General features: G+C 42.4%; 1 protein-coding gene across 8 annotated transcripts in view; it reads left to right on the top strand.

Annotated features, from left to right (window-relative positions):
- Window positions 1-15,332, top strand: part of INVS (inversin) — a 142,797-nt gene that overhangs the window by 109,274 nt on the left and 18,191 nt on the right. For all 8 annotated transcript variants that reach the window (XM_060154730.1, XM_060154731.1, XM_060154733.1 and 5 more), the window contains one exon: window positions 2,940-3,226. In XM_060154730.1, the coding sequence (XP_060010713.1) occupies window positions 2,940-3,226 (287 nt within the window). The remainder of the gene's footprint in view (window positions 1-2,939; window positions 3,227-15,332) is intronic.

Here is a 15,332-nt window from a genome sequence, read left to right as displayed (position 1 = left end):
CAATTAGCAGCACCTCAGCCACCCAGATGCTTCCACCTTCTTCTGAAAAGCAGCCTTCCCACAGACAGGTCACACTGAAATGGCACTTGCTAGCATCCGTGTGAATCCCAGGCACTGATGATGACAGGCTGTCCAGCTCGCCTGTCGACTGCAACACAGTGCACACAAGTGTCAGCATTTGGCAAAGCCTGTAACAAGGCCAGAGTCAAATGAGAACATTCGAGCTGTACAGGAGTCAGCACGAGCCATCTGACCACTTTCTCTGGGATTGCACTCAGTAGGAACCTATCAGAGAGGCAAGCTTGGACCCCAGATCAGGGGCTTCACCACACAGGACGAAAGACTTTCAGAAGGGGAGTTAAGGGACTTCTCTGGTGGTCCAGTGGTTAAGACTCTGTACTCCCAATGCAGGGGGCCAGGGTTCGATCCCTGGTTGGGGAACTAGATCCCGCATGCATGCCGCAACTCAGAGCCTGCATGCTGCAGCTAAGAAGTCCACATTGCCACAACTAAGAAGCCCGCATGCTGCAATGAAGATCCCGTGTGCCACGACTAAGACCCGGCACAGCCAAAATAAATAAATAAATAAATAATTTTTTTTTAAAAAAGGTGGGGGGGGAGTTAAGTTGACAAGGCTTTATATTAAAGTGTGACTCGGATATCTGTCATCTGGGACTTTCCTCTCCCTTGAGATATAAATAAGCTTTGCTTCAGATTGCACAGTCTGTGGAAATCTGAATCCTATGACTTCTTGGGGGCTTGGGGTCTCTGCCTCAGCTCTTGGTTCCATTCCTGGGACCGTAGCCCTACAACTTGTCAGGTTGCCTATAAAAAAGCATGTATGAGCATGGGAGGCCTTCCGAAAAGCTGGTGTCATTGAGGAGACTCACACTGCATATCCTCTAATGGCATAGTTAACAGGCCACACGAGACTTCCCTATTCTCTTAAGCTTTGCTACTCAGGGTGTGGCCAGAGGACCAGTAGCACCTGTAGGACCTGTGTGCTTGGTAGAAATGCAGACTCTTGAGCCCCACCCCAGCCCCAGTAAATCAGAATCTAAGTTTTAGTAAGATCTCAGGAGATTCCATTCATTAAAGTGTGTGGATCACAGATCTAAAGTCCTTTTCTGTCCCCTCACCCTGGACGATTCTCTACCCTGCCCTTGCTCCACGCAGTACCCAATCTTTCGCCTTCTCTTTCTTCCCCCTCCCTTCTCTCCTGTTCTTTCATCTCTTCCCTCCCTGTCAGGAGATACAAACAAATTCTTTGTGTCCTGACAGAGCAGGCCTCTTTTCTGGAGCCTCAAAGCCAGTCACCACCTAGGCCCTGAGGGTCTCACCTTCTACCAGCCCTCAATCCTGTCCCCAAGCTTACTGAGGTATTTGTCTAAACAAGGTCCCCCACTAAGAGGGACCCTGATACCAGCTACTCCAATAAAAGAAAGCTCTCCATCCCGTTACATAACACAGCCCCGATTTTATAAAGACATTCCAAACAGGCCCTTAAATCAATTCAGGATTATTAGCCATCATGTAAGTGTTAGACCTGGGGAAACTGAGTCTTCGGCAGGAAAGTGACTTATTCAAGGTCTTTTTGTGGTTACTGGCAGAGGCAGGACCAGAAGAATTCTTAGACTTCCCAGTACAGTGTTCTCTTCACTACACCTCTAATTATTCTACTTTAAACTGCGCCTTTAAATGGCAACCAAATTCTCTTCCTGAGCAGCAAATATGTATTGGGTGCCTGCCGTTTATAGCAAGTGTTGTTTAAAGGTCAAAAGAAGCAAAACAGACCCAGTTTTTCCATACTCGCTCCTTTGCCCAGACTTCTCCCTCAGACTAACATCCTCATTCCCACCTATCTGCCTGGCAAACTCCTACACATCTTTGAGAATCAACAGTTGGGACCTTCTTCCAGGTTCCTCCACAAAATTAATCACTACTTCCTCTGTGCAAGCACGTTATTATAACATTCCTTCCATCATATGTTAAGCCTTTGTTGTCCTAGCTGTTCCGCTCTGGGTAGAAGGTTCTTCAAGGGAGGGCCGAACTCTGTGGTCCTCATCACTGTATCATCAGTGCCCGGCACAGGAGAGGCGCAGAAAATGTTCGTTTTCGTCCTCTTTTTTTTCCCTTGGATATCCCTACAAATTAATGACATCAGTCAAACAAATCCTGTCCTTAACTCAGCCACTTCGTCCTTAAGCACCTGACCCCTTTCCGGACCTGCGCTACCTCGGCCCATCTGCCTCACCCGGCCACTCATTTCTAGTCTTGGCCTCCCCTGTCTATTCTGTTGCTACCCAAAGGTTCCAGCTTAGCCACCAGCTACTTGTGTATGACTTCTTGAAAATCACCTGTTATTGTAACAGGTGATTCTGGACCTCATCTGCAAGTTGAGTGGGTTTGACCCATAAGCTAAGAGCTCTCGATGGCAGTGTTACGAGATTATAACACACCTCACAGGTGTGTTATAATCAGTTGTGAGGTGCTTTGTAATTTTTTCATGTAATCGTTAAGGTTTACCAGTGGTCTTTTTAACAAATAGAGAAGATTAAGGGTTATCCCTCTGACTGTCATTCTCAGTTGCATTCTGATGTGCTTTCTGGAATAGGAGAAAAGGGGTGTAGTTCCAGGGATCACACACACTTGGGGCACACACACCTTGGGATCCTCTTATGTCTCACCAAAAAGTTCTATATCATGTGTGTCTCAACTGGGCACAGGTTGATCTATAAGAGTCTTTCTGCCTCCATCATCCTTTGAGCTATAAGACTTGGATAAAAGACAGGAAATTGTGAAATTGTGAAAATTCTGAATTTCCAAATCCCCCCTGTGTTGTGGTAGCTCCTTTTAAAGTTCAAATCTCACTCAGGAACACTTGAACAGGTAACGAACGCTCTTAATTTTTTCCTCTTCCCCTTTGGCTTTGCTCCCAGGAAGCGAGAAGAAGAAAATAGGCGAAGAGAGGCAGAACAGCAGAAGGGAAGGCTGAGCCCAGATTCCTGCAGACCCCAAGCTCCTCCCTGTCTGCCCAGCACCCAGGCTGAGCCCCGCAGGCAGAGCTGGGCGCCCAGCAAACAGCCTCCCTGCAGCAACGAGGCGCAGGGCCCTGAGCGGAAAGCCTGCAGACGGTCTCCAGGCAGAGGGTCTCCAAGCAGAGCCCCCCAGAAGGAGCAGCATCTCTCCCCAGACTTGCAGAGAACAGATCCCAGAAAACCAAATGGTAGGTGTATTGCCTTGTTATTCAGTGCTAACCTATGGACTGTGGGCTCTTTTGATTCATGTATTTAGACCATTTACATTTAAGGTAATTATGTCAGCACTTAAGTCGGCCATTTTATTATTTATTTGCTCTTTATTTCCTCTGTTTCTCTTTTCTTCCCTTCATTAACCAGACTCTCATGATGTGACAGCCCTGTTGTATTTCCTCAAGTTCTTTCTTAGCTTGGGACCTTTGCATATAACAATCCTTTTATCTGTATGGACAAAAAGTACCTTTTATTTTTCAGCTCTCAGAGTGAATGCTCCTTCCTCTGTACAGCCATGCCTTCCCACTAAACAAGGCTTTGTTTTCCTGCTATATGCTCCCATAGCTTTCCTGTACTTCCCTATTATAAGGATCAACACCTTTCACTGTTATTACTGGCTTACTTGTCTGTTTTTTCCACTAGACTATAAGATCTGTAAAATCAGGGTTGCTACAGTTATCTACTGCTGTGTAACAAACTACAGTAAAACTAAGCGGCTTACAATAACAGTTTATTATTTCTTATGATTTTGTGGGTTGGTTGGGCAGTTCCTCTGCAGGCTTCTCCTGCTCTCTCTCACGTGGCTACATTCAGTTCAAGGTCAGTGAATTGGATGGTCTAAGATGGACTGACTTGAATGTCTGGCAGTTGACGCTGGCTATCAGCTGGGATTCCTCGACTCTGTTTTACCTGGCCTTTCATCCTCCCACAGGCTAAACTGGCTTTCTTACACAGTGGTCTCAGGACATTATTCTAAGAAAGCACAGGAAAAAGCTATAGGACCTCTTGAGGAATAGGCTCTAGAATGTGCACGCTACATTCTGTTGATCAAAGCCAAGTTATATGACCATCCCAGACTAAATAATATGGAGAAGTAGATTCCATCTTTATGCGTACTAGGATGGGAGTCATTTGGGGGCTATTAAACAATCTGTCACAGTTCCTTCTGGTCACAGATTATTCACATTTCTCCCACATGCAAAATATTCTCACCCTTATCTTAGGACCCCAAAATCTCATGCCAATTATCACATCAAGTTTTAAGTCTGGGATCTTGAGACCAATGTCGTGTCCAGATGTTGTTGAAGTTCCCCAGGTGTGAATCTTTCTGATTCAGAGACCAATGGACAAAACGCACATCAACCACACACACATCCAGCAAGCAGTGGTGAGACAGGCACAGAATAAACCCCAGGAGACATTCCTGTTCCAAAAGGAGAGAAATAGGAGGTACCTAGCAGTCACTAGTCCATAGCAATCCTGAAAGCCAGCTGGTTATACATTAGCAGGGCCCCTACTCTGAGGTATGAAATGTGCCTTGATTAGGGTCTGGTTTTACTCCTATGTGTGTTTTCTATTCCATTGTTCCCCTTGGCTCTGGGCTCTGCCACCTGGGTTCTTGGCTCTACTCTCTGAGAAGTCTTCCTTTTCCTTGAGACATAGCCCATGTTTGCAGCTGAGTAGACTTCGTAGCCTGTTTCCTGCATATAGGAAACTGGGGCCCCAGAGGCTCCTTTTCATTTGGGACCGCCTCAGTAGTTCAAGCTGGTGGCACTCTCAGTGATACAATTATCTCCAACACTTCATGGGTCTTCTATGAATCTGACTGGGTTCACTCCATGTTCCAAAACCACATCATAATTATCTTTCAGATAGGCCTCTCTCTACTTCGGGTGGCGCAGGCTGCTGTGGAACAATGCCCTTGAGATCCTTACAAGTTCTTTTGTCTAGCTGAGAGGCCTACAATGTACCATCTTTAATATTTTTGAGGTCTTAATAAAGGGTTGCACAGCCATACTCTTGATTTGATCTTCATCTCTAGGTCATATCTTACTATATGAGACTCTTTTGTTGGCAAGAAAAAATGAAAATTTAAAACCGTTTTCTAACCCAGCACACTCTGTGCTCTTTATATTTACTCTCAATTCTGCCTGCAAGCTGAGTAGTTGTTTCTTTCTCCCCATACCTTAATCATATGCAGCTAAAAAAAGCCAGTTGATATTTTCTTCAACATTCCACCTAGAAAGCTCCTAAGCCATATCTACAAGTTCATTAGGTATATTTTCTGTCTTCCAAGTTACTGCAGATGACAGTTTTGCCAATTATCCTGCCACTGACTTACACAGTTCACTTTTCTCCAGACTCCAATAGCAACTTCTTCTCTGCTCCTCCAGACTTCACTAATAGTTTCTTCATTGCCTTTCTATCTTCTGCTCACCAGCCAGTTCCAAAGTCAATGCTCTGGTTTTTTGTTAGGCCAGCGTGTCTCTTTTTTAGGTATCAGTTTCTGTGTTATCTCTAGCGGCATAACACACCACCCCCAAAACTAAGTGGCTTAAAACAATGGTTCATTGTTTTTCACAGTTCTATGGGTTGGTTAGGCAGCTCCTCTACTGGATCAGCTGGGCTTATTCCTGTGGCTGCTAGAAGTTTGGCCAGACTAGAAAGTCCAAATGGCTTCCTTCACATGTCTGGTAATTGGTGCTGGCTGTTGGCCAAGGTGTCTCAGCTCTCTTCTGTATGACCTTTCATCGTCCAGCAAATTAGACCCTCTTCCTTGCATGTTTTTCTCAGGGCAGTGCTCTGAGGGAGAGAAGGTGGAAGCTACATGTCCTCTTGAGGCCTGGGCTCCAGAACTGTCACACCACTTACACCAGATTCTGTTGCTCAGAGTAATTCGCAAGGCCAGCCCAGCTCAAGAGAGTGGAGACGTAGACATACTGCAAAATCACATTTGAAAGGTGATCAAATGTGGATCCTAGGGTAGGAAGAATCTTTGACCTTTAAACAGTCTCTCAGAAGGAGCAATATGTCTCTTACTTCTTTATCCCAGCAGGGTGTCTGGCACATAAGAGATATGATAAGCATTTGTTGAATGTATACTAGCTAAGTGCTTGAGATTTGGAGATTGTTAAACATGACACAAAAAGTATTCATTGGGTAAACACACTTTCTGCAACAGAGTCCCATTTTTATGGCAAAGCTTTGCTTCTACTTAGTTCACCAAATCAGCTTATGCATGCATTTATTCACCAGATGTGTTTTTGAGCCCATACTATGTGCCAGCCATACTGAATTATAAATAAGACTAAGGACCATACCATCAGCATTTTCTTTCAGCAGTGAGCACAGTATTGGTTACATAGGTAAATATTTCTTGACCTGACTCGTCACTTAGAAAGCACCTGTTGAAAGTTTGATTGGTTTGGGGTGTACTCTGTACCCCAAGAATTATACTTAATTCCTGCAACTTCAAATAGACAATGGCTTTCCCCCAATCCAGTGCTCTACAGAGCAGAGAGAAGGGGGAGCACAGTTATTTCAGGCTACTTACAACTACACAGGGTAATTGTGGCTTGTATTCACCTTACTATAAAATACCTTGAGACAGTTATGCTGCAAAGCTAGTCACATCTACTGTGGACCTGGTCACATTCAGGTAGTTATCTCATATCCTGAGAAGTCCATGAAGATTGTTTTTTCATAACCAATCCTTTTGTCCTTAATTTACTGATACTACTGATAGTTAGACTTCCTCTCCTCACTATTGGTTTAAAGGTGAACTAGTGCATGGTTGTATAATGATTTTCAAGCCATGTAGGGCTCATGAAATGAATTCAGTGGATTGGACTAGGATAATTTTCACGAAACAGACTTCAATAGAACCTATCAAAGTTCATTGCACATTATAAAGGTAATAAGTTCAGTTGCAGTTATATGTCTTTGTACATAGGGGTGTGTGTGTGCATGTGTGTGTGTTTGTATACATGCAGATGAGTATACTGGGCCACAGTTTAAGATTTATTTCTTGGTATGGGTTATTGTCAAAAAGTTTTGAAAATTAGTGTTCTAGAACAGTTGAGAGTTCATTTGAGGGCAGGAAGTGGTGTCCTGAATAAGAGACCTCTGGGAAAAGCCAGATTCAGATATGCAAACAGGCTCAGAGAAGCCCAGCATCCAGACTTTGGGGAGGGTTGGAGGAAGGGAGGCCCGTGAGCCTGATTCAGGTGTAAGGAGAGGCAGCTCCAGTTTCACGGGCAGCCTTTGCCCTTGCTGACCTGCCCAAGAGGCCAGAGTACAGAGGAAAATAGGGAGATACTTCTAAGAATCAAGACTGGACATCGACCAGGGCTTCTCCAGTATAGTGTTCCCAGGAAACCCAACATAATTGGGCAAAGGACATCCCAAGCCACATTATGTTTGGCCACATAAAGAAGGGTCACAGCTGCCTCAGCTGATCAGTGATCAGGCAATATAGCCTTTGCAGCATGGGCATCCTAGCAGGAAGCCAGAGAGGGGAAACGTTGGCCACTTCTTCTTCTCCATTATCCTATTTCATAAATTAGAGCCTGAGGGTTGTTAGAGAGCATCTAGTTCAGCCTCCTCAAAACAAGTCAGCACCCTGAGGCCCTGAGAGAAGGGCTTGCCTAAGGTGTCTTAACAGGTGATTGCTTTCTTCTTCCTTATTCTTCCCTTTTTGTTGTTTCCAATGTGTATAGAGCATAATGGCTAAGTGTGTAAGCTTTAGACCCTACCACTTACTAGCTATACAATCTTAAGCAGGTTACATAGCCTCTCCAAGCCTCCTTTTCTTTATTTGTAAAAAAAAAAAAAAAAAAAAAGAGAGAGAGAGATAATAATGCCTGTCTTAGAAAATTGTGACCATTAATGAGATAACCCATGTAAAGACTTAAACACAGTGCCTAAAGTACTCCGTAAGTATGAGCTGTTACTATAATTAACCTCATTACTATTTCAAAGGGGGGAAGGAAAGAGAGGAAGGAGACACTATTTAGAAAGACCGCTGTGACTGGGTGGAGGATGGATTTGGAGGGCCACATAGGGCCTATACTAAGGCACAGTAGCAGCAGGGTGATGAGAAGCGGATGGACTTGAGAGGTAGAATTGCAATGACTTGGCAGCAGAGTGCTTGTGGGAGGTGGTGGAATAAAGCTGTCTTTGAGTCAGTGTGGTTCTCGGGAGAGTCTAGTGGAGGAGAAACTCACTATTTTAAAGGCCATCCCTGATGTTTTCTTATTCTCACCATATGGGCTGTCAGGGCTAGTGGGTATGATTGGTGGGAGTATCAGGGGGCCCTTACATTTGGCACATGTGCAGTGTCTAAGGCAGCAAACTCTATTACCGTCTAGATACCAGAGACTCCTTGACGTCTTTTCCTTACTCCAATTATGTATATTCAGCTATTTACTATGTCCTCATTTAGGTGTCCCAAAGGATCTCAAACTCAACCTGTCCAAGACAGAACTGATCATGATTTCATGTAAAACTATTCCTCATATTGGTTAATATCCAATACTTGTCCATCTGTATGTCCATCCCAGGAGTAAAAATCTGATCATTATCTTCTTTTCCTTTACCACTCAAAATCCAATCTGTCACCGGGTCTTGTCACCTTTACTTCCTAAATAGCTTTCAAATCATTCTTTGTGTCTCATCCACCACCACCACATAGTCTACCTAACATCTGCTTATCTTCATCTCTAACTTGGACTGTTGCAGTAGCTTCCTAACTGGTCTTACTTATCTACTCTGACTCCCCTAATCCATTTTCCTCTCTGTGAGCATATCGGTCCCTTCAATATGAAATCTCATTATATTCTTCCCCTACCCAAGGCCCTGGAATCAACCACTTCTCCAAGGAACCTGGTTCCTTTTGTTGGAGATGGTATTAGAATCCAAGATCTGAGTGCTAGGTGTGTATACTACTCTTGGACTGTCATTGCTCCTAAGCCCTTTCAGCAGAGAGAACTGAGAAATATTTATATCTATTTGTGCACCTATCAGTGTATATGTGTATCTCACACACACACACACACACACACACACATACACACATACACACACACACTGATTTCAAACTGTTACCCTCAATTCCATCCAACACCACAGGGTTTATTCTAGCTTTTATCTTTTTATTTGAAATTTTTTTCTCCAACAGTGAAAGACCTGGCTCCCATTATCTATGATATATATGCTTATTTGTTCAATCCTAGTATACACGTAAAGTAGATTCAGAATTGCCAACCCATACCCCTTTGAGAAGTAAATTTACTAAATAGAGCATAGTATTTACATACATTTCTTTTTGTCCTTAGTCTTACAGTACTCAGCCAAAATATGATTTTATAAAGTTACTTGGGTGAGTTCCCTTCTTCTCCACCTTTTTAGTGTGGTTACCTGATCTGATCTTGTAATAGTGTTAGGTTTATTTGTTATTGTTTTTATTCCATTTTGGGTTCTTTCCCACATCCTAGCTGATTCTAATTGCTGTTCATTTTTTTTTGTTGTTAGTTGGGTACCTTTTATTTAAACAGAAAATGACATTTTCTCATAATTATAAAATTACTTAATGTACATTACCAAAAAATTAAAATCAGAAAAAAGAACAAAGAAGAAAAAATTAAAATCCTCCTTAATCTTAAACTATACAAACCCTTCTACTATAACTTTTTTTTAATTCGGAAAATTGTGGGCATCCTGTTTTGAGATGTTCTTACATAATTTCTTTGTTTTCAACAAAAATGTTACTAGCTGCTTAGCATTATATCAGATTATGAATACAGCATGCTTTGTTTAATCATGACTGTGTTGGACATATAAACTAAACAGCCTTTCATATAAGTTTTTGTATATACCTCTAATTTTTATGGCTCTTTAAACATGCTGCCAGGGACTTCCCCGGTGGCTCAGTTGTTAAGAATCTGCCTGCCAATGCAGGGGACACGGGTTCAAGCCCTGGTCCAGGAAGATCCCACATGCCATGGAGCAACTAAGCCCATGCGCCGTGACTACTGAGCCTGCGCTCTACAGCCTGCGAGCCACAACTACTGAGCCCACGTGCCACAACTACTGAAGCCCGCACGCCTAAAGCCCGTGCTCCACAACAAGAGAAGCCACCGCAATGAGAAACCCGCGCACCGCAATGAAGAGTAGCCCCTGGTCGCCGCAACTAGAGAAAGCCCATGCACAGCAACGAAGATGCAAAGCAGCCAAATAAATAAATAGATAGATAGAAAATTTAGAAAATAAATAAAAGATAAATAGAAAATAAATAAAAGAAAATTTAAAAACAAAAACCCAAAAAAAAACATGCTGCCAGACTTCTTGGAATCCAGGAAGGTTTCAGATGTTTGTTTCACGCTTGCAAAAGCAAAAACCAAAAAACTCTCTCCAAACACTTAGGCAAATAATGGTTTTACTAAATCCTAGTTAGTAAGATGGAATTTTGTCATATTTTTATTGGCTTTGTGTATCTATTTTCTGGATTATTCACTGATGTCTGTGTCAATTTTTTTTTTTTTTTTTTTTTTTGCTGTATGCGGGCCTCTCACTGTTGTGGCCTCTCACGTTGCAGAGCACAGGCTCCGGACGCGCAGGCTCAGCGGCCATGGCTCATGGGCCCAGCCGCTCCACGGCACGTGGGATCTTCCCGGACTGGGGCACAAACCCTTCTCCCCTGCATCGGCAGGCGGACTCTCAACCACTGCGCCATGAGGGAAGCCCTCCACTGTCAATTTTTAAATTGGTTTTTCATTTTCTTATTATTTCTAAAAGGTCTTTATGTAATAAGGATAGTAACCTTTCTCTGTCATATATAATGAACTTTTTTTGTTTACCTTTTAATTCTGTTTCATTTTTTTCTTCTGAGATTTTTTTCTTTGTGGTTTTATGCCAAGAAAAGCTTTTTCCCACTTTAAGATCTAATAAATACATATATTTTCTAATTTTTACTATCTATATTTCGTTATATAGTGAGGTTGGAATTGAATGATTTCTTTTTAGAGAATAAGCAGTTGTTCTAGCCATAAACATGGAATAATCCTGAGCTGCAGTGCTGGCAGTAGGCTTGTGAATAATGGCTTCTGAAGGAGTATAGCATCACTCTCTGGGGTCATACCCAGGGCCTGTGAGCACCTCATCTCCTGGGTCCACAAATTCAAAATGCTATCTTTATTGTTTATTTTCATATATGGGAATATTTTTAGCATTCTATTCTTTCTCACTGATCTATCTCTACTAATACCTAAATCACATTATCTTTATCATTACTAGCTATTAGTATCTAAGGATATCTAGCCGTCTCTATTATTTTTCTTTTTTCTCTTCTTTTTAATAAAGTTTGCTTTTTAGAGCAGTTTTAAGTTCACAGCAAAACTGAGCAGAAAGTACAGAGAGTTCCCACATACTCCTACTCCCACGCATGTACATACTCCCTAACATCAACACCCAGCTTAGCACGTTTGCTACAATTGATGACCTACACTGACATATCATTATCACCCAAGTCCAATTTACATCAGGATTCACACCTGGTGTTCTACACTCTGTGGGTTTTCACAAATGTATAATGACTTGTATCCTGCATTGTGTCATACAGAATAGTTTCACTGCCTGTATTAGGGGTCTCCAGAGAAACAGAACCAGTTAGATAGATAGACAGACAGACAGACAGACAGACAGACATATCAGGAGATTTGGTGTAGAAATTTGCTCACTTGATTATGGAGGCTGAGAAGACCCACAGTCTGCCATCTGTAAGCTGGAGACCCAGGAAAGTTGGTGGTGTGATTCAGTGAGTCCAAAGGCTTAAGAACAGGAGAGCAGATGCTATGAGTCTGAGTCCAAAGGTTTAGAAATTGAGGGGCTAAGGGTACAAATCCTGGTCCAAGTCTAAAAGCCTGATAAACAGGAACACCTGTGTCCAAGGGCAGGCGAAAATGGATGTCCCAGCTCAAGCAAAGAGCACAAAATCACACTTCCTCCACGGTTTTGTTCTATTTAGGCCCTGAACAGACTGGACAGTGCCCACCTGCCTCAGCGAGGGTGATCTTCTTTACTCAGACTACCAACTCAAATGCTAATCTCTTCTGGGGACACCCTCACAGACACACCCAGAAATAATGTTTTATCAGCTATATGGGCATCCCTTATGCTAGTCAAGTTGACACATAAAATGAACCATCACACTGCCCTGAAAATCCACTGTGCTCTGCCTATGCGTCACCCTCTTCCCCAAACCCCTGGTAACCACTGAGCCATTTAGGATCTCCATAGTTTTGCCTTTTTCCAGAAGGTGATATAGTTGGAATTATATAGTATATGGCCTTTTCAGAGTGGCCTCCTTCACTTAATAATATGTATTAGTAATATTCATGCAAGTAAAGTAATATTTCACTTAATAATATTCTGCATGGCTTGGTAGCTTATTTCTTTTTGGTACACATTTCACTTTTAGCTCATTTTCTTTTATTTCTTTTTATTGCTGAATAATATTCCATTGTCTGGGGACTTCTCTGGTGGTCCAGTGGTTAAGACTCTGTGCTTCCACTGCAGGGGGCTGGGGTTCGATCCTTGGTGGGGGAACTAAGATCCCACATGCCATACGATGCAGCCAAAAAAAATAAAATTCCATTGTCTGATGTACCACAGTTTATCTGTTCACCTACTGAAGGACATCTTGGTTGCTCCAAGTTTGCACAATTATGAATAAAGCTACTATAAACATCCATATGCAGGATGTTGGGTGGACATAAGGTTTTAATTTGTTTGGGGAAATACCAAAGAGCAAGATTGCTGGATTGTATGGTAAGAACATGCTCAGTTTCATAAGACACTGCCAAACAGTCTTCCAAAGTGGCTGCACCATTCTGCGTTCCACCAGCAATGAATGAGAGTTCCTGTTGCTTGTCACCCACATCAGCATTTGGTGGTGTCAGTGTTTTTGATTTTCACCATTCTAGTAGATGTGTAGTGGTATCTTGTTTTAATTAATTGGTTTTTAATTTTGTTTTGTTTTGGTGTGTGTGAAACATTATAACGGTTATAAGAGTCAGAGCTACACAGAAAGGTTTACTCAGAGAAGTGTTGCTCCCTCCTCATCCTACTACTCAGTTTCCATTTCCCTCTTCTTTCTTTCCCTTTCCCACTCCATCCCCATAAGGATCCAATCTCTTCAGTTGCTAGATTATCCTTTCTATATTTCTTTTGTACAAATGAGAAGATACAAATACATTCTTTCTTTTTTTTAAACCATACCAGTTTTTTTTGTTTGTTTGATTTTTTTTTTTTTAATTTGGTTGAGTCAGGTCTTAGTTGTAGCAGGCGGGCTCCTTAGTTGTGGCATGTGGGCTTCTTAGCTGTGGCATGCATGTGGGATCTAGTTCCTGGACCAGGGATGGAACCCAGGCCCCCTGCATTGGGAGCGCAGAGCCTTAACCACTGCGCGACCAGGGAAGTCCCAGGTACAAGTATATTTTCTTATATCCTCTTGTTTCTTACATGAAGAGTAGTATAGTTTATATACTCGTTTGCACCTAAGAATAGTTATTTTAAAGTCTGTTTCTGAAAACACAATGTGTGTCTGTTTCATTGTCTATTCTCTCTCCCTCCCTCTCTCAATTTTGTCTTGTCTCATCTCCCTGTATATTTTTCACTAAGGACTGGATCACTGAATATAAAAAATTAGAGAAATAACTAGAAGCCTAGCATGATATTAATTCCTCCAGGGAGGATTTACATTGGCTTCTCTCAGGCATTCAGGAGCAAGAACAATCCAAGTTCACCTTAATCCAGTTTCCAAAACTGAGATGATATAGAGCTGGGCTTCAGTCCCTGCAACGTCAATCCATGGCCAGTGGACCCTTTTTCCTAAGACATAGCCTTCCAGAGTCCCAGTCCAAAACAACGCTTCTTGGCAGGATCTGGACTCGAAGTTTTGTCCTCCAAACCTCAAGGAGTCTCATTTCCCTAGGGATGTGTGGCCCCAAATGCCGTGCTCATCTCCTGGTTGCCTGATTCACTTGGATCTTGGCCCCATATTTTTTTCTGCCTTGTTAGCTCTTTGATGCCTTCAAACAGGTAGTTTGTAATATTTTGTTTAACTTTTCTATTGTCCTTTTGGGTGAGTATGCTTCAATCCTGCCATTATGAAAGCAGAAGTTCCTTCACTGTTTTTCACATTGAGACTAAAATTTTTATTTTATATGTTGTATCTAGTTATTTTAAATATATATATATTCTTTTCTCAAATTCTAAATTTCTTTTATGTGTTTAATGAGTGCATGTGTGTGAGTGTGCATACACACTGTCCTATTAGCTAAAATTCTTGTTGATCTAATCTTCCTATTTTCTCTATTAACTGTTCCTCATGGTAGATTGTTTCCTTGTGTATTTTGTAATTTGGGATTGTGAAGTTATTTTCAGGAGGTCCCCTCTGTGCAGCCTGAGTTGAGGTCATGCTATCCTAAAGCAATACTGTGTTTGCTTCTAAGAGGCACCCTGCGATACCGCCATCCTGAGACTAGTATTTTTTTGGTTTTTTTTTTTTTGCGGTACATGGGCCTCTCACTGTTGTGGCCTCTCTCGTTGCAGAGCACAGGCTCCGGATGCACAGGCTCAGCGGCCATGGCTCATGGGCCCAGCTGCTCCGCGGTATGTGGGATCCTCCCGGACCGGGGCACAAACCCGCGTCCCCTGCATCGGCAGGCGGACTCTCAACCACTGCGCCACCAGGAAAGCCCCTGAGACTAGTTTTTATATTAATTTTTCCTATGGGTTGAGATTAAATGAATACCAAACCCATGTGAGGCACAGCACTTTGGTTTCAAATTCTCATGCATGACTCTTTACCCCATCCTGAACCTAAGCTGAGACAAATTTCCTTGTCATCTTCCAGTTCTGGGAAGATACTTTATCGGGACCATCATTTCCCAAGGGTCTACCACCTCAAGAGTCCTGGCTTCATGCAGGGTCCTGTTTCCAGTTAACTTTCTGCCTGCAAGGCTCATTTTCTGTTCTTATCTGGATGTTAAAACAACCAGTTATTTAATAAGACCAGCCGTTGCCCCACTTCACCGCTACTGCTTGCCCGACAATCGCTGAATCAGCTCACAAGCTTATCACTTGGGTTCTCAGTTTTCCCTTTGTTTTTGGCCCCCAGGAATTTCCTTTATTTTCTTGAAGGCACTGTGGTGCTTTTAAAGTAATGTTTATTATAAATATTTTAGTCTGCATTTCTAGGTACTTTTTTATAATATCTTTTTTTTAATTTTATTTTATTTT

This window comes from Lagenorhynchus albirostris, chromosome 7 (assembly GCF_949774975.1).
Source record: "Lagenorhynchus albirostris chromosome 7, mLagAlb1.1, whole genome shotgun sequence".
In the NCBI taxonomy this organism is placed as follows: Eukaryota; Metazoa; Chordata; class Mammalia; order Artiodactyla; family Delphinidae; genus Lagenorhynchus; species Lagenorhynchus albirostris.
This window is presented reverse-complemented; position numbering and strand designations above follow the sequence as displayed.